The sequence below is a fragment of the Dermacentor andersoni genome, chromosome 1 (assembly GCF_023375885.2).
Source record: "Dermacentor andersoni chromosome 1, qqDerAnde1_hic_scaffold, whole genome shotgun sequence".
NCBI classification, from domain to species: domain Eukaryota; kingdom Metazoa; phylum Arthropoda; class Arachnida; order Ixodida; family Ixodidae; genus Dermacentor; species Dermacentor andersoni.
In genome coordinates, this window is record NC_092814.1 from 325,290,779 (window position 1) to 325,310,446 (window position 19,668).

General features: G+C 41.6%; 1 protein-coding gene across 2 annotated transcripts in view; it reads right to left on the minus strand.

Moving 5' to 3' along the window:
• The window catches only part of LOC126516414 (presequence protease, mitochondrial), a 146,332-nt gene extending 129,114 nt beyond the window's left edge, over positions 1–17,218 (minus strand). For both annotated transcript variants that reach the window (XM_072285549.1, XM_050166533.3), the window contains exons 1-7: positions 17,052–17,218; positions 16,275–16,368; positions 16,107–16,213; positions 11,377–11,528; positions 8,612–8,726; positions 6,609–6,705; positions 4,375–4,535 (exon numbers count right to left, since the gene is read on the minus strand). In XM_072285549.1, coding sequence (XP_072141650.1) covers positions 4,375–4,535; positions 6,609–6,705; positions 8,612–8,726; positions 11,377–11,528; positions 16,107–16,213; positions 16,275–16,368; positions 17,052–17,095 — 770 coding nt within the window. In that variant the 5' untranslated portion in view covers positions 17,096–17,218. The remainder of the gene's footprint in view (positions 1–4,374; positions 4,536–6,608; positions 6,706–8,611; positions 8,727–11,376; positions 11,529–16,106; positions 16,214–16,274; positions 16,369–17,051) is intronic.
• Between the last annotated feature and the right edge of the window lie 2,450 nt (positions 17,219–19,668).

Here is a 19,668-nt window from a genome sequence, read left to right on the forward strand (position 1 = left end):
TGTCCCTTTAAACATTTGTGGCATTCAGGAATATTTATCTAACTGTTGTTCCCATATAACGAATTAAACAGCAATTATTGAAATCGCATAGCTGGCACATGTAGCCAATATTGCAATAAGTTCCAAGCATGCATTAACCCATGAATAAACAAATGCACACACACACAGACTTTTCATGATGCCCACATGTTAACTCAAGCAGGAAGAAATGGGCAAGTAAACAATGAAATGCCAGCAATAGCCACTGCAAGTTACTCATGATGTAAACAGGTAAGCTGTGGTCCTAATGTGCATACGTCTGCATAGCCAGTACGGCTATGGTACTACATAGCCTGTATGACTATGGTACTATGTCAGCAGGTCATACAATCTGCAGGGCGACACGCTGATTGTCGCCCCTATCCCTCGAAACATGCACCCCGAATATAATCGGGGCCGACGCCAGGCCTGTGCCAAGGCACTGCTGCGCTCCTTGGGCGGGAAGAGGACTACGTGCTTCGTAGACACGGCAGAATACACACGCGAACACCGGTTCACGGCGGTAGTTGTAGATGTTAACTCCCGGCTTACGCACGCATGTAGTGTCGCAATGGAACACCCAGAAACAGTGGAAGAGGTAGCGATTGCGCTTGCGCTTACCGACCCCCTCTGCAAGGTAGTGCTTAGCGACTCACAATCCGCAGTTCGCAACTGCGCGCAGGGACGCATTTCCTCCGAGGCTCTCCCGACCCTAAGGAAAGCTGGTCGACAGCACTTCAATAGCACCGCGATCATGTGGTTCCCAGCGCACCTTGCCACCCCCACCGACGAGGACCCCCCTAACTTGAACGAGGTAGCACACCGCTCTGCGCGAGAATTGACCCGCCACGCAGAATCGGAGACCGCCTCTTCGAGTTCGGAACTCCTGGTTCAAAACACGCGAGAACACTTGGTCAGATATAATGACATCATCAAGCACTATCAGCTAGGCAGGCGGTCATTGCCCCTCTTTCACCCCAAACTGAAACGTCGCCAGGCAGTTGTCTGGCGACAACCGCGGACACAAACCTTCCCCAGTCTGATGCGACTGCGGCACATTTTCCACGCACAATACCCAAGTGCTCTTTGTAAGTTATGTCAGGAAACTAGAGTGACGCTCTCACACATGTTGTGAGTGTCGTGTTATATCAGCTACAATGGCAGTAGCTCCGGAGGCTCTTGCGTCGAAGTGGGCCTCCGCTCTGTGCAGCTACAACCTTAAGACGCAAGAGTGGGCTGCCCAGCAGGCCCAAGAGGCGGCAACAAGGCAAGGCCTCGAAGTCCCCTCATGGGAGACCTGAGCCTGGGTCCTTAAACTTCACCGGATTTAAAATAAAGTTTTTTCCATCCATCCATGCAGGGCTTTTGCAGGGTAGGCAATCTTGGTGGCAACTTTTTTTTAATTTATATATTTTAGAAGAAAACAATAATGGTTGGCATCTGGCCATTGCCCTTGAAGAGATGCTGTTTTTCCCCAAAGATGCCAATTCTGAACCTGATCTTGGTAGGATACCCCTCACCTGGTTTGGCTATTGCAAACAGACAAGCGTGGCTTCTAGATCACACACTGACTATCTTGTCTGCTAAACGTCAAATCACTCCCCAGCTAGAAAACAGCTCAAACTTCACACAAAAGCACTAGCGGCTTTCTTCTCAAGGGAACCTCGCTTCCTGCCGGAGAATCAAGGTACCATGCATAGATTCCTCAATGTAAGATGCATTGCTTGCAATACTACTCATTACCGCACATGACTTCGGTAAATCATCCAAAGCAGAACACGCAAAGCCACAAGCGGAAGTGTGCCACACGGTGAAAAACAAGGAAAAAAAATCAAACGAAGGCCAGGCTCGTAACATAAGCATTACACAGTCCGTTGGCTCCAGGATGAGATAAAGTAGGGAAAGAATGTCATTTGCAGACGCTAGTCACGGCAAAGCAAGAAAGCAAGAGATGCGTCGGCAGTAATGCTTGCCTCCTGGCAGCATGACAATGCAAAATTGCAGTTTTTTTATCCCCTGTAATAATGAATCAATTTGAAAAATTCTTACGGTAAAATGCTCCCTAGATGGCATTACACAAGTTATAGTGTACCAGGATTCATCAACAAGGAGTCATCAGAAAGAAAATCAATGAAACAGAGAGAGCGAATCGGATGCACAGAATGGAAATAAACAAGGCTGTGGAGATTTACAAGAATGGGAAGAAAGAAACTAAAAGGGAATATCTGTACGATAACACAAAGGGCAGTGCCTTGTTAGTTGAGGATCGAGCTGGTTGCCCAAGGACAAAAACATACCGAAGCAAATACTCGCAACAAGATGAGGCATGCGTATGCTGCAGCAAAAATACGGAGACCTCTCAACCCATCTTAATGGAATGCGAAGAGATTCGCCAAGCGAGACCCATGGGTAATGTACACCTTTCAGAAGTGCTTGGATTTAAAGTGCACGGAAGCATCAAGTGGTCAGCAGTCGAGATAAGCAAGAGACGTTTAGAGTGCTGGTGGAAAAAAAGCAGGGAAGAGGTTGATACGACCAGATCCATTACAGTCATAGGTAGCAGTATACAAGGTAGATAGAGAAGTTTTGGAGAAAGAATATTAAGGAGATATATACAAAAATGCTTGAATGAAAGCATGTACAGGTGGCTGGCTATTAGTCACCAACCCATTACAAAAGGGATGCCAATAAATCATCATCCTCATCATCATCATGCACAGCCAAAATTTACAAAGCGGCCTGGTGAGGGGCCCTTTCAATTTTGCCAACATCGACCGAGGCAGAAACCTGTGATACCTTAACAAGCAGAAGTATAGCACGCTGGAGCAGCAACCTGATCAGCAATTGTGATACTAAGTCATGACAATTCTGTCAAAGGTACTCAATGAATGCGTACGAGCTCAGCAGAAAGCAGACTCAATGATGCAGAAATACTGCCTCACACATCTCTTCGGCCAGTGTTAAACAGGCACTTATATAAACTGGCATGCAGTGTAGCAAGTTACCTTAAGCTGATTTGGCTTGTTGGGATAGTTGGTAGGAATGCGTGATTAAATAGTACAAGAAGAAGACAAGACACAGCGCTCTGTATGCATCTTTCCTTGTACCTTGTCTTCTGTGAGCTGTTTAACCCTTGCTGGTTCAAGGATTCCTGTATGAATCAATGTCTTGCAAGAAATATTCAACATTGATAGAAACAAGCTGAAAACTGTTTTCAGAAATGAGACTGTCATCAATGGTAATTACGAAATTAGTTGGTTTTTTGCCAGAGATAAATATGGCTGTCCCTGAAATTTAAATAATGTCAAGTGTCACACCACACTGAATTTATAGCCCTCTATGCTTTATTTTTGAAGTGCACTGCCTGGCGCATGCAACCTGCCTTGGGTGGCACAAAAATGGTCTCGCAATAATCTGTGGCCATATTTTTCACAATTATGAGAGCGAATTAAGAAGTTTGAAGAACACCCTGCTGCTTACAATGCATTGAGTTTTTGGCAGTTCATGATAAACCTTTGGGTGAATGTGAAAAACTCCAGTGAGAACTTTTTTCTTTACTTTTCCGACTTTTGTTGTTCAGATGCACAAAATATAAAATTTTTACTTCATTAAAAAAATCAGAACCAACAATGGTTAATCATTCTAGCTCAAACATTTTGGATTACAAACTGCAGCTGACAATTGTTGATCACGTCGGCAGATGAAGAAATGAAAAGTTTACATGTTCCTGTGTCCTTCCACTTGATTTGAATGACAAGCAATTTTCATAGTTATATCAAGACTAAATCAACAGAGTTGACTGCAGCAAGCTTTTGCAGGCACAAGTGGTGTTCCAGGAAGTGGGAGCTCATGAAAAAGCAGAAGTATCTAGAAAACTTGCCACCCATATCACTGCACTGATTGCAATGATGACAATCAGTGAATGGATACCAGTACAAAGTGAACAATGATGACAATGATCAGGATTAGAGTGGCAAAAAATCTTTCACATCTCTGAAATGTCATAATGACTGCACCAGAGATGATACGCTAGACTGAGTTCACCACTCAGCTCAACCCATACAATAAAGCTCCTGCACAGCAGCAGTATCAGCTGTTTCCCTCGTAACCGCAATCCAGCGCCAACGGCTTTAGACACACTCGCTTGGCAGCCACCGTGCAAGAAAAGCCACATAAAGAGAATACGCATATATTGTGCCAAAATAAAAAAGCCCTTCAAGCTTGCACCATCCTTGGAATAAGGGGTGGACCAAAATTGCTACTTCGAGCAAACCAACAGCATTTTTATACTTAACCGCAGCCATGAGCTCTCCTACACCAAACCCCTGCGCCAGCTCTAGTGCAGAATAAACAAACCTGGCATTGCTTGGGTGGTAGTGCTTGTCATGAAATTCCTTGAGCTGCTCCCAGGTGAGGTCAGGGATTGAAAGCGGGTGTCCACCACTCACATGGCCATACACACCACTTGGACATAGCTTGTTAACAATGGCCTGGTTGAAGTCATTGCTCGAGTTGGACTGCAAGGACAAAGAAATTATATGAAACAATCATGGCTGCAACAGCTTCTTAATGCAACGCACTAAAACACTAGTAGCCTCCCACCTAGTTATTGAAACCTGAAAAAAATCTTAATCGTGCTTACTAACAAAGAATGTTTGCTCAATTAAAGACAAGACAAGGCATTAACTTTTGGAAGCGTTTAAAATTAAAAAGATGGCAATGGTGTAAATCAAATGAACTGCTTTATATAGCACACTTTTATTAAATGGTCACAGCAGGTAATGCCCTCATGTCACATACAATAGTATCTGCTATGCCCACTGAACATAGATGCCTGGATACACACGCAAACAAATAATGAGAGATAGTACATGTTCCTGCTGCTGCATTTCTCCAGTCAAGTCCACAGTAGCCTGGTCCCTGTAAATCTAGTTCTAGACTAAAATGTGCGGCACTCACACTAGATATGCAGTTTACCTGATACATTCCTCAATGTGACATAGCAATTCAGGCCCAAGCACAAAGAAGAATAGTGTTGTCATAGCGAGAATTGGCAAAAATTATAAATAACAGACTGCACAGGCCAGCATTGTGACATTCTTTTTTTCCCCACAATAATAGTACACAGTGGTTCCGCAGTGCACAAAGCAGCACGCCCCCAAGCCTTATCATTGTCACCATTTTATCGTCAGCACCACGATTCTTTTCATACAGATCATATAGAAAGAACCTAGGACGTAAGCAAATATGTGACCATTAATATTATACATTTGTCATACACCTTCTTTCAGCACCCACACCAAGCACTTGTAATGCATGCAATTACTACTAGCTTGTGTTCTACACTTTAGGGCCTTCTCTAGCAGCAGACCTGGACGCTTGAGAAGTGGAAACTTGCAAGCTGCAGATTCTCACAGGTGTTCCTGCTCATAAAAAAACGGCAACGGTGAAAGGCAGCCAGTTGCACGCCAACTGGGAATAGAGGGCTGTTAATGAGCGGCAGTTGGTGACAGAAATGGCAACTCTCACGTTCTCTCACATAAAGCTGTTGAAGTGATCTCCAACGCCAAAAGTCCCAAACAAACACATAGCACTGGACTGTATACAGAAGACGGGGGTGTACAAACTGCGGCAACAATATTTTGTATATTGGTACATATATGTTTTCAGTGTAGAAATGAGAGATTGGCTTTCTGATTAATTTTCTGATTAATCAACTTATTATTTAAACCTACAGTGAAACGTAACATAAAATTAGCATTGACTGCAAGATTACTCTTTTGAAGTTCTCTGCTTTCGTTGAAAAAAGAAAGGTGGTCATAAGTGAAGAAAATAAAGGCAAACATTCCTTCTAGCATTTCGCATTGAAACTATGGCAATGATATAGTCCACGACGAGAAAGCCAATAGAGGTTGTCAGGACTAGAGTATTCAGGACTAGAGTATTTGTTCAGATCCACATACACTGCAATACTTTGTTCTTAATTAAAAAAATTATTCTCAACAAACCAAACAAAAACTACAAAGAACTAATAACAAAATATGTAGTTCAGTGCACAGCCCCCAGCATGTGCTCGTCCAAAGCATGAAAGCATGCTCAGAAATGCGTCTGTACCATCTACCACAGGCGACTCGTTTAAGAGAATTTTGCCTAGAGTATGTGCATGCTCTAGGCAAAGCAGGCTTCTTAAAACAATGCGCATTTTTTCTAGAAACATGCATTTAGGAAAATGAGCTTAAAGCTTGCAAAAGGTGGAGCACGGACAATAGGTCCAACATTTCGAAAGAGCAAGATAGCATGAAATTCCCTTTGGTGTCCTTTTAAGCAAATGTAAACTGTATCAACAGGTCATTAAGCATTTATTAACATGGTAACCTGTGGTACGTGCATGCCCGACTTCAGTACTACAAGACATGGAACTGAATATGTGTCTGCGAGTGCAAGCAGCATCTCGGTGTATGTAGTAGCTATATAAGAGCTTAGCTTGCTCTACTTTCTTGCATTTATTATAACCTTTGCAGCATTTTGGTACCACAAAATTACTGAACATTACTAAAACACATTCTGTATAACTTTAGAGCTCCACTTACAAAGACTCCTTTCATTTCATTGTACACAACTCCTTTGATGACAATGGGTGAAGATTTGTCCTTGGGATCAGTATGCTCAAGCCTCCACCCCTCCTGCCTGCAATGAGCATAATGTAAGCTTTAAATCTCACTTGGCTGCAGAGAAAACAATGTGGCCCATAATCCTTTCAGTAAAGCATATGCACTAAGAAAAAACTAATTTATTTAAATTATGGGGTTTTACGTGCCAAAACCACAATCCAATTATGAGGCATGCTGTGGTTCGAGGCTCTGGAAATTTGGACCACCTGGGGTTCTTTAACGTGCACCTAAATCTAAGTACATGGGTGTTTTCACATTTCGCCCCCATCGAAACGCGGTCACCGGGGCCGGCATTCGATCCCACAACCTTGTGCTTAGTAGCACAACACCATAGCCACTAAGCAACCATGGCTGGATTCACACTTAGCACTTGACTATGTCTGATGAAGGAAGAAAGCATTAATGGATAAAATCAGGAGTATGGTGGAATCCCATTGGGGGGGGGGACAGACATGATGAACAAAGAAAACAGAATGCCAACCACAAAAGATTTAGTAAAGTTAATGTTTTAGCTCCCACACAGGAGCTCTGTTCACAATGTCAACAGTACAGTGAACAAGACTCCTATGTGGGAGCTGAGACATTAACTTTACTAACAGCATTGTGAACAAGGCTCCGGTGTGGAAGCCGAAACAATAACTTTACTAAATCTTTTGTGGTCCATGTTTTGTCTTCTTCATACATCAAAGAAGTCAGCTGTGTGGCTGGCAAACCTTTCATGTACGAATGGGGATGACAGTGAGATGAAAATGATGAAAATGTGTAAATAAAGAAAAACAGCTAATAGAATATACTATTTATTAAATTGGATAATATGAAAATATTTTTTCCTTTAAGTGCAACCTGTCAAGCCACAGCACCCTCTCACTCAATATAAGATAACAATATGACTAACATGAAGGAAAGGACACACGCGTGCAATGGTAGAGTATCGCATGCGTAATGCGAACACGTGGGATCGTTCCCCGCCTGCGGCAAGTTGTTTTTTCATCCACTTTCAATTCCAATAATTTATCATTTCTTTATTTCAATTAATAAGTACAAGCAATTTCCTCTATGTTGTCCTTGGTGTCTTTGTTTGTTGGCTTCTTATGACATGATTAACAAAAATCGGGCCCCTCAGTTAACCCCCTTCCTTCTCGTTCAGATAAGAAACTTGGCAGATAAAGAGAATAATACATGTAGATTCTGAAAATCCCATTGCCCAAAAATCTAATTTCTGATCAATTAGCCTAAAGGCCCCTGTCCCACCTTAAGAACAGTGAATGTCACCATGACAAAGGAGCTTTTGGTGTGCAAAGACGTCAGCTTTGAGGTTTCACAAAGGGTCCACATAGAGGTTAGTCATTATGTAACTGCACTTGAGACAGTGACCTCATCTAATAAATAGGTCACAAGGCAATGGCAACTTGGCTTTAAAGCTAAGCATAAATAAAATAGAAAATAATGACTAACAGCACAACAAGCTGTTGGGCAAGTTGCTACATGTTCATAAAAGAAATTAAACAAGCACAAAAAAGAGACTAATATGAAGAGCATGAAGAGACAAAGGTGTACTGCTACCTTTCTTGTATGAGTTTAGTTTTTGCGCTAATTTTTCCCTTTTATGAATTAAGACTAATATTATTACTAGAATTTCAAACAGAAACACGAAGTGACAGCTTACATTCATATTAGTAGCTCAAATTACAGACAACATGCAGACAAAGAAAGAAACAATATAGACGGGTCAAGGCCTGGACAATATGAATGTGACCCCTGTAGCAACCAACTAGGCCTAGCCTTTCCACCTCAACAGAAAGTGACCTTCACTTGTACTTGAGCAAATTTCCAGATAAAGTAAATAAGATTTTAAATATATCTTTTTCTCATAGCATTTGCAAGCACTGAACATTGACATTGCTCTGCCAAATCAAACTTACATGAAATCCAACTTTGTCAGCTGTGGGAAAAACACAGCATCTAAATAAACTCTCAGAAGGTTCTCATAGTCCTTGATGTTTTGTGTTGAAAAAGGATAGAAAGTCACATCACAACCTGCAATGATAAGAAAATTAAGCCTAAGATGCATGATTCACACCACAGCTATGGAATAAGTAAACAAGCAGAACGAATAAATAAATAATTACACACAAAATCTTTATGAAAAGCTGCCAGTCAAACTTGCTGTCCCAATTCTAGGTTTTTTTCCCCAAAGTGAATGACAAGCAAATAAATTCCAAGACACTAGTGATCCTAATTCTTTGCATCTACATTTGAATCGCCCACAATTTCAAACATCGTGCATTTTGTAGCCTTAAACTTGTGTGCATTAAAAAACCTGATATATATGCATCCCTCGTCCACTTTCTTTTCATTGCACACATTTTGAAAATACATAAATAAAAATAGCTACATGCTTAACTTGTGTGCGTAAGAAAATCTGCTATGTATTATCCCTTGTCCACTTTCTTTTCATTAGGCGCAATTTTGAAAATAAATAAACGACCACTAGAATCGAAGGGCTCCAAACACATTAGGAAGAAAGTCCGATCAACTGCAAGAAAGGAAGTTTTTGCCCAAATGACTACTAGGTGCCCTTGGCCTAGCCATCCAATGTGACCACCTCTGCCGTATAGCTGCATTATGAGAGCTTCACTAGTCGTTATCTATACTAGGCAGAGTACTCAGAATACCCAGAGGTAGTTCATTGCACCTACAGTTAGACCAAGCTGCCCAGAGGGCGAGGATCACCCAGCACGTACACAACCTCAAGATAAGCGATTCTCATTTTTGAAGAACTCAAATATATGTAATATTATAACACTTATGTTACACTTATCATAATAAGTGTAAAGGCCAAAAATAAAACATAACAAATAAACTGAAAGCACCCGCAAGATGGCTAAAATAAAACAAAAGAGTGTTTTCTAGGTGACTAGCAAAGCGTGCTTGTGCTACACAACATGAAGCAACTGCTTCTGTACATAGGACAGGTGTCACAAGCACTATGTTCATGGCCCTCGAACCACGCAACTTCCCACGTAATGTGTTTAGATAAAAGTCAAAGCCATAGTTATAGTAGCTCATTTTGTATATATTGGACACAGAAAAGCTACAGTATGTTTTATTACAGAAACAGCTTTTTTAATGCTCCTGTTTATGCTTTTTCTATGGTTTAGATAAGCATCAGCAGGAAAATTTGACTGCACAAATAACAATGGGGGGAGGGCAGTAAATGCTATATTAGTGAATGTTAGCGTTACATCCTTAAGATGAAACTCTAGCTTGAGGTCAACTCTAACTTCCCTATTCAAATACACGAACAATGTAGAAAATGCTCTTATGAGACAACCACTGGAGTGGTTTGAATGAAATTTGTTGTACTTAAGATAGAGAGTTAACTTGTAATGATACCAGGCAGCAAAATCTTAATTTAGGTCCTCAAATCTTTTACGAAAATTCCCAAAAATTTAAGTTTCAGAAAAATTAAAGAACAAAATTTATAAATCCGTAACTCTGCACTAAAAACAGATATCACAATTCTGTAAATTCTATCTGTAGAGCATCCAAAGCAGACAAGTTCAATAATCAATTTACACCTTACGTGAAATTGTTACTATGCTGATGAGGCTATTGCAAAAGTCCTACTCACAAGTTAGTGGTGTATTTCAGAGTGGTGTATAATGCATCACTTGTCTTCTTTAGATGTCTTAATAGCTGTAGTTTACAGAATTGTTATATGATTATTTATTACCGAGTTACATAGTTGAAAACTTTCATTTTCAAGACTGTTTTTAATATTTTGTAGCTCATCAGACAGGTGCTGAAAATTGTATGATACAATTCACTACATCTGTTTCAAGGTTTACATATTCAATTTATTAACCCTTTAACCCCAAAATTCCAGAAATACAAACCATATTTCCCAAATTTTTTATGTAGTCATTTTTTCTCTGTCATTGTAATTCTAAATATATATCACTTGATTGGTTATTGTTTGGAATTAACGCAAAACATTTAAAAAGAATGGGAAGCTGCTCTTGAGGGCAGCCTTCCCTCAATGCCGACCGTAACTCGTCCTTGGCAGTAGGAGCAGCAACATCGGGTTGACGAGCGTGACTCATTGGCGATATTGGTACAACCTCCCATGATGAGTACAGCTCGGGATTGGGGGTCCACGGGTTAATTGACTATTCTGACAGCAAAACTCTACAGTGACAAAAACAATTACAGGGACTGCATATCATTACATGTACACAGTGGAGATACAAGAGACAATGCAATAATGAACACTGCCAGATGGGGCTAAACGTGTTTATTTTACGTCTGCCAAGGCCCTCCCATTTTTCAGGAACATAGAGCCAAAATGAAAAATACATGAACTGACAGTCCGATCAACTGCACCATGCGAATAGCACAAGCCAGCCAGGCAGGCAAATGTCAGGAACAAAGGATTTAAGAAAAGGCATGAGTAAGATGAACACACTAAATGTGAAAGAAACAGCTAATATAAAAATGTTTAATTAATCAGTCAAAAGGCAACAATGTCATGCAATTAAAAATATGAAGCAGAGACAATCCTGTGTGCAACTCTTTCTGTTTTCTTTTTTTGTTGATTAGAAGCTGCAATAATGGATTTTTTATTTGTCCTTAAAGAACAAAAGCAAAGAAAGGTTCCCAAAGTTCAGTAAAAGTGAGAACTTGCCTGTCATCGCATTCATGAATGTAGCCAACGATCGGTTGTGCATCTTCATGAAGGGGTCACGGCAGGGGTACTTCTGTGAGCCACATAATGTCAGGTGCTCAAGGATGTGAGGCACACCTGTGCTGTTTGTTGGTAATGTTGCAAACGCCACACTGGAAGAAGTTTTTTTTTTTTATTATTATTATTACACGCTGCAGGTTTTCCTGACACTAAGGTCAAATTTATTTGCAAGAAAGCTTCGATACACCGCCAGAGTGCCCATTAACAAAACAAAAACTTACATTTATAGCACATTGCAGGAGCCAACAAACATGTAATTTAAGATCACTTTCCATTCAACTAAAAACACAATGGACCTTTGCCAGATGCCCTTTTGCACATGTGTGGCCGGTTTCCACACCATGCATCTTGGGAAGAGGAAAGAAAGGGAACACTGACCAAAAAAAAATCTTCAGTGAAAAAGATTGAGACGTTTCTGCTCCCACACAGGAACCTTGTCCACAACAAGAATGATGCAAATGAGCAGAAGGTAATGTAGGCTTGAATAAGCAACACAAGCATTGTGCATACACGTACGGAAGGCTGCTGTCACTACGGTTCAGAGTTTGCACAGTAGTTTGAACACAGATTCAACATGCATTCAAATGCCTGGCCCCAGTCTATTTCATGACCGAAAGATACCACGCGCTCAGCAATGGCACTTAAGGTAGTGTTTTTCTTTTTTACGTTATTTGCATGTTGCAATCTTTGGCTAACATTTCCACTTTCGCCAATATATACCTGTTAACACTCTGCACATGGCAGCCTGTATACGACACAGGAAAGCCTTTTTTATTTATTTTATCTTTGACATTTACCAGCGCATTCCTTAGTTTTTTGGAAGAAAGATATGCTACGTGCACTTTGTACATGCGCAACAAGCAGGGACTCCCACCCAGAACGTAAGGAATCACAGTGTGTTTGTGCAGTGGGCAAGAGGCAGGAACAGTGGGGCGTGCCAAATCACACTGCACCGAGGCAACGAAGCTAGCAGGGTATCCACTTATAACTGGCTTTCCACTATTTGTACAGCACCCCTTTCCTGCTTATTATTGTGCATCATTCTGGCAGCCACGGACTCGCATGTTCAGCCTATTTTATAGGTTATGTAAAGGAGAGAAGCAGACAATTGGCCATCTGCCAGAACGCCTGTTTACTTCTGCCTCTTCTCTCTGCCCGTGCTCACAGTTTGGGCACATGAGCCCAAGTGCCACTTTTCTTATTCATTACAGTTATAACGGTTGGAGTTAATAAAGTGCTCGATTTAAAGATGCCAATCTGCTGGTTCGATTCCCCACACCACCACAGTTTTTTATGCTGTATGCAAAAGATGGACACATTTAGCCTATTCCCAAGCTGACTGATGTTTACAGTCAAACTGTGAACTACGTAGCACCATTAAAATTCTGTGCTGGCTGAACCACTGCAAAGCTCTCCCTGCACGCTTGACCTTATTCTGTCCAACTTGGCAACCACCAAAGCTACATATTGCTAAATAACAAAGGTGCCATCTAACATACATGTAGATGCGATAAAGATGCTCGAATTGCATTTATATTATCTTCTGCAGGAGAGCCACAGCATTTACCTGCCGCCCCATAGCTGTGCACTGTCAATGTTCAAACTTAAGACAATCCATGATGGTACTGTACCTCCTTTGAGGATGGAAAAAAAACAACCAAGTACGTTGTACAACCAAGTATACAACTATGTAAGATCGCCTCCATCAGGTTTATTGCCACATCCAGCATGTTCATGGTGTATGCATCTTTAAGCACAAGTTCCCTGTAATACGTCTGGTATTCATGAAGGCGCATGGATATAAGATCAATGTCTCACATCTGGGAGAGTGCTGGTGGGCAGTAAATTTAATATGACCCAAGATACTTTTCCTCTAAAGATCGAACGATGACACCTGTTGCTAGACCAAGGCAGAAAAATGGAATTCCATGGTGGGTTTGGGGAGTTGGGTGCGCAAATTCATGCCCCGACCATCTTCTAAACTGAGCTCAACCAGTGTATGCTTGCGCACATTTCCAAGAAGCAAGTCACAAGAGTGCATACGCACACATGGGAAGCTTGACAACACACGAACCTACTCGCACAATCACCGAGACCAACAAAACACACACGATCGGATCTGTCGAGCCATGCCAGCCTGACCCTCAATAGGGATTTTGGTCGCAGCCGCTAGTGCTGCTTTTCCGACATGGAAAAGATCCATTCCCTTACATTTTTCTTGGCTTCAGTGCATAGGCTTCTTCTGGCAGCTACTTAATCATGCCCATTGTTTCCTCTGGTTCATTTCATCAATCAATCATAGTGAGACAGAAAAAACAGCTAACATTGTTGCTGAACAAGCAGCGATATCAGACACACTAGAAGGACTGTACAAAATGCCGCCTTCCCATTTCATAGCAGCTTGGTAAAAGTTACGGAAATCAGAATTTCACAATTACAACCAATACAATTATTAGCGATATTTCAGAAATGAACTTTAAAGCTTTATGGGACATGTTGTAATTACAGAAGCGTAATCAGGCAGTACCCGAAGCATAACATTTTGCTAGGATCAATGTGTGATTAAATATTTAACAGCGCAACTTTAGACAAAGACACTAACAGAAGAGGAGACAAGGACAAGCATTGTGACAGCTGCTACATAGGCCAGACGAGGAGGTATTTAACAGCACTTGTCCTTGTTTGCTCTTCAGTTTACCCAAAGTCATGCTGTTACATTTTTAATCATATAGAACCAACTAGCCCAATCTCCCATTTTATTAAATCTCCGCATTTTGCACCATATTTGAGAAATAAGTACCCAAATCTTCAGTAAAATACATTGCTGTTCCAAATATGTTTGAGCACTGATAAAAAATTGTGTATAAAAAACTCTTGATTGGAAGAGCAATGTATTTTATAGCACATTACGAGTTCGTGTTTCTCAAAACTGGTACCATGCGCAAAGTTTCTCGCTGAAAGTTATGCTTCGAGTACTGGCTGACTTCAATTCTGAAATTACAATATGCCCCATAAGTTCTTTAACTTAAAGGTAAACCCCATAGAGCCTAAAATATAATTTTTGCTGCACTGAGTTCAACAGATTAAAATTGAGATTTGAGCTCAATAAACTTAATCAAGCCTGTAGAAGCATTTCTAATAACCTGGAGCGAGATTACCCCTCCCCCCTCCAGCTGTGGATAGTCCTGCAAGTCAATTACTCATTAATTTCTATAGTATTTTTGTTAACTAAAATAACAATTCCTTTTTTGTATGAGCTTGCTCTCCTTGGCCAGGAATAACGGGCAACAAGCTGTAATTTTCCTTGATCTGGAATCGTGCTTGGACTTTCTGGGGCTAAATTTGTAAAATTTTGTTAACAAATGTATTGGCATATTGTGCAAATTATAATGTCCATCACTGCTACAAAGCTTGGTCAGCCAAACTGTAATTTGATCACTAATACACACTTTTTAGTAAACACACAGTATACGCCACATCAAAAGGTTCCAGATGTAAAACTTACAGTGCACAGAGCATATCAAAAAGGCTGTGTCTACATATGTTCGTCCAAACACCATATTCACTTCCTGCGTGGCATGTAAGTATTGTGTTCCCCCTCTGCTTCTTGAGTGTGATCGGGTGAATATCAATAAGCTGACAGGGCAGGCTGTTAATCCTGTTCACTGGCAGTGATGCTTTCTCGATGTCTAAAACCTCATCACAACTCCTGTTGGTAATAACCAGGGCAAATCATTTGTTTCATTCCAGCAGTCAATGTACATGCTTATAAACGGGACAATTACACCTGCTGTACTGCCATGAGCCAAATGCTTTCAAGCTCAATGTTAGCCAAAGAGCAGAGGAGGGGCCGAATACAGCAGCAAAAGGCCAGCAGGGTCACATGACCTGCCACACCTACACTCCAACATCTGGCCATTTTTTACAAAATGCACATATATATGCATGCACCCACAGACACACTCTGCTCTAAATAAAACTGTCCAGACGTTCAGTCCAGTTGGTAAACAAAACTTATTTTGTAGTTAAATTAAAACTAATTCTTACAGTAGTACACTTGTGGAGAGACTACTTTTGTGCTGAGTGAGATGCAACACAGTGAAAATGAAAGTAAGACATTACATATGATTGGGCAATGTAGAGTCTCACTTTTCGCAATGTTCTGCTATCCATGCACACCATGTATTGGAACTTTTTTTTTTCTGCAAAAACGAAGCAACTAGGTTGCATCACCAAGAGCGAACTATCAGGCAAAACAGGCTGCCAAACTATCACCTCTACAGAAATCTTGACAATTTCCATATAGTGGCGAAGAATTCAATGAAGGAATGTACACATACTGCCTCAAGTTTTGTACGGTTATTTAAGAAAAAGTATGTATCAGCTTATCAGGGCAACTTATCAGCAGCGCACCTCTTAATATTTACCAAGCTGTTTCAGTAGTTTTCTGTATACACACAGTAGCTTGTCGTAAATATGTGCACACCCGGCACAGTTAGGAAGTGTAAGCTACAAGTGGGATCACAAAAAGCAAGGGACGATACTTTTATCCGTATGTTAACGCAAGTTCCGATCTCTTCTTCACGCTGCACACGGGTGCAGTCATTTGTGGAAATAAGCCATCTATGAGCATTTCAGCACAGATTTCCTGTCTTTTAGCTCAGACTTACCTAAAGTGGTTGTTGCGATCTTCACGAGCGATGTGAAGAAAGTCCGCGCCTGTTTTTTCATGCAAAAGCCGAACAGCAGCGAGGTGCAGTTCTTTGACTTCTTCAACCTGAATAAGCGAAAAAGCAATTTGCAATGACCCGCAATGCAACGAACTCTTCCGCACGCACCTGGCGCACCGTGTACCCGCCAATCGTGGCCCCCTCTTTGTATTGCAGGGCTTGTTTGACCGCTGCTGTGTGATTCCATCGGTGCACATTTGTCCTGAAACAGTTAAAACAAGCGCTGTGAGCACGCGAGTTCATCCTGGGAAAGGATGGCCCCATTGGCAAGGTTCTGACTGGTGTGTAGAAGTCACGGGCTGCTTTTTTGCTGCTGGTTGCTTTTTGCGTCCCGTATATGGAAAATATATTTTGACAAGTACATGCTTCATGAGGGCACATGTAAGCGGCAAACGGAGGCCTCAGGAGAGCAGTTGAGGTTAGAATAGCGCTGTGTCTATAAGTGCGCAGGACTTACCAGCTTTGCTTCCGTTTTGCTAGCTCCGCGGCTCCCGCCTACCAATTTTACACATATTTTTGCAGAAGGACGTTTATGTAACTCGAAGCGGACCATTAAAAAATGCTTTAGAAAAGTCACGAAGAGGACATATGAAAAGCCTGGTACGAGTGAACATACCACTCCAGGAGAACAAGTCCGGTCTTTACGACGGCCCCTACTGCTCCCCCGGGAAAATCAGTGATGTTATATTTAAGGCAGACTGCTGAAAGACACGAGAACGGTATAATCCGGCAAGAGTGACTCAGCACGAGCGCTGCAGGCGCAGGTAAGTCTGTATGACATACACCCAGAAACGAAAACGGTCCCATGCGACTTCTACACCACCATTGAGAATTTTGCCTGCCCCATTTAATTACTATATGAAAACAGAATTCGAGGCCTCTTACCGCGCCTGTAGCCTCTTAAAACTTGGACACAGGCGTTTGAACATTTCTGAATCTTGCGTAAATACTTGTTCCACTATTAGCAGAGGATACACTGTAGCAGAGGAGTTACTGCTGAGACGAATTGCTTCAATGAGTCGCGTGCTCACCCATCTACGAAGAAACCATGTGCGAATGTGTGAAGGCTTGGCCTGGCTGTAAAATTGGATGGGGGCGCAACTGCCCACTAATCCAAATCGATCCAAATTGCGACTCTCGGAGGTTTTGTGGAAGAAAGATTTACGGATTGCATGAGAGCAACAGCGCCGTATTGATACTCAGGGCAAGAAAGATCAGACGAGTAGTAAAGTTGCTTGAATCACTCAGTGTTCTCCGAAGTGTGGCAAGTTTTTGTGTACAACAATCTTGCATGACCTCCGAGATTGCAACGTGACGTTGTCTCGCAACTATCAAAATTAGCGGAGAAAATGTTCCATTTGTGTTCGAATCATGGTTTCGTGGGATTAGCTGGGTGCGCTTTTTATCGTGTTTTGCTGGACCCAATAAAAGTTTACACTATAAAAAAAGTTTGCACCCTTTGGGGTGTATATCTGCCACACAACGATCATCATCATCTGCCTTGATGCGTTTCCTTTCTTTAACGCTGCGAGCCCGGTACTTTCCAGTAACGAACGGCATGCGCGTTATCAGCATGATAGCATTCCCGACAGGAAAGTAGCGGGCGCGGCGTTTTCAAGAAAGGAAACGCATCAAGGCAGATGACGATTATCGTTGTGTGGCAGAAGGGGCACTCCAAAGGCTGTAAACTTTTCTTAGAGTGTTTAGCCTTGCCGATAGGAAAGTAGCGGGCGCGGCGTTTTCAAGAAAGGAAACGCAAGCAAGGCAGATGAAGATTATCGTTGTGTGGCAGATATACACCCCAAAGGGTGTACATTTGCTTAAGAGTGTACATACTCTGAGTGTATTGTGCACTAGGCGTATACACACCTAGTGGGAATATACAAGTGTAAATGCGGCCTGTCATGCGAGACAGCGTCATTGTAACGATCGTCAAAGTATCAATGAAGCCAAGATATAACAAACTAAGACAGAAATTTATCTATATACAACGAACTAATACACCGCAAATGCCCCAGTTAGGGGTATTGCATGAGGGAAGGGCAGCTTTTCAACTTGTGAGGTGCTCGGTCACTTCTCTTTTAATTTATTGTTGGTAGTATGGTGCGCGGTAACGATGGGCGAATTCCAGATTATTATTGTTAGTATAATAATAATAATAATAATAATAATTATTATTATTATTATTATTATTATTATTATTATTATTATTATTATTATTATTATTATTGTTATTATTATTATTATTATTATTATTATTATTATTATGACAGCATGATCTTCTGCGTGGTGCAAAGAAGAGGAGGCGATGAAACAAGGGACAAAATGACAGTGGTGCGGCAGACGTATGCATCTTCTACCTGTGTTCAAGACCTACGCACCTAACTCGCCGTGGTTGCTCAGTGGCTATGGTGTTGGGCTGCTGAGCACGAGGTCGCGGAATCGAATCCCGGCCACGGCGGCCACATTTCGATGGGGGCGAAATGCGAAAACACCCGTGTACTTAGATTTAGGTGCTCGCTAAAGAACCTCAGGTGGTCGAAATTTCCGGAGTCCTCCACTACGGCGTGCCTTGTAATCAGAAAGTGGTCTTGGCACGTAAAACCCCATAATTAAAAAAAAAAGACCTACGCGCCAAAGTGAATGACTTCTTTTTCAATATTGTTCCTTCTGCTCTTTCTCTAACAGTTTTAAGTGAAACCTGGCTTTTACCTGAAACAGCATCTACTGCCAATTTTTCTGTGTATTATAACCTCTTTCATAGGGATCGACATTATTCCTCCTCGAAGTAGCGAGGTGGTGACGTCCTTGTCTGTGTTAGGTTGGTTACCTCACGTGTAGGGTAGAAAACTAGATTAAGTCTGGTTAACCTTCCTGCCTTTCCTTCCTCCCTCCCCTCCGCTCTCTCTCTCTCTCTATCTCTCTCTCTTTGTGATAATATATGTCCGTCGCTTGGGTCTTGAACGGGATCATGAGGTTGTTTGCATAGACACGCGCTCTTCAGGTGCTGAACAGCTGTGGCTTGGTGCATTCTATGTAGCACTTGACGTATCTCCTGCAGCATTTGGTCTTATCCTGCAGCATCAATTGAAACCTTAATAATTTCGCATAATAACCACAAAGTATTAATTATTGAAGACATCAATGTACCCGGAATTTCATGGAGTAATAATACTGTATACCAGAATTCATTTTAAATTTCTTAAAAATGACACTCCTTGCTTGGATTTTAATCTCTTTAAATTCCTTGCAGCAGCTAAACTTCACTGACAACTGCTGTAGCATTGTTCTAGATCTCATTCTTACGAATCCTGATACTGTTTCCGTCATGCGTAGCAACGTTCATCTGGTTGCGCCAGGCAAGTTCCACACTCCTTTAATTGTTTCCTTAACCCTGGCAGCACGGAGACGCGGCGTCCGTTCCGATATCAATACGAAGCGGAGCTTCAACTTTTCCCTTGGAGGCTACGTTGGCTTGTACCAATATTGAAAACGCTTGCTG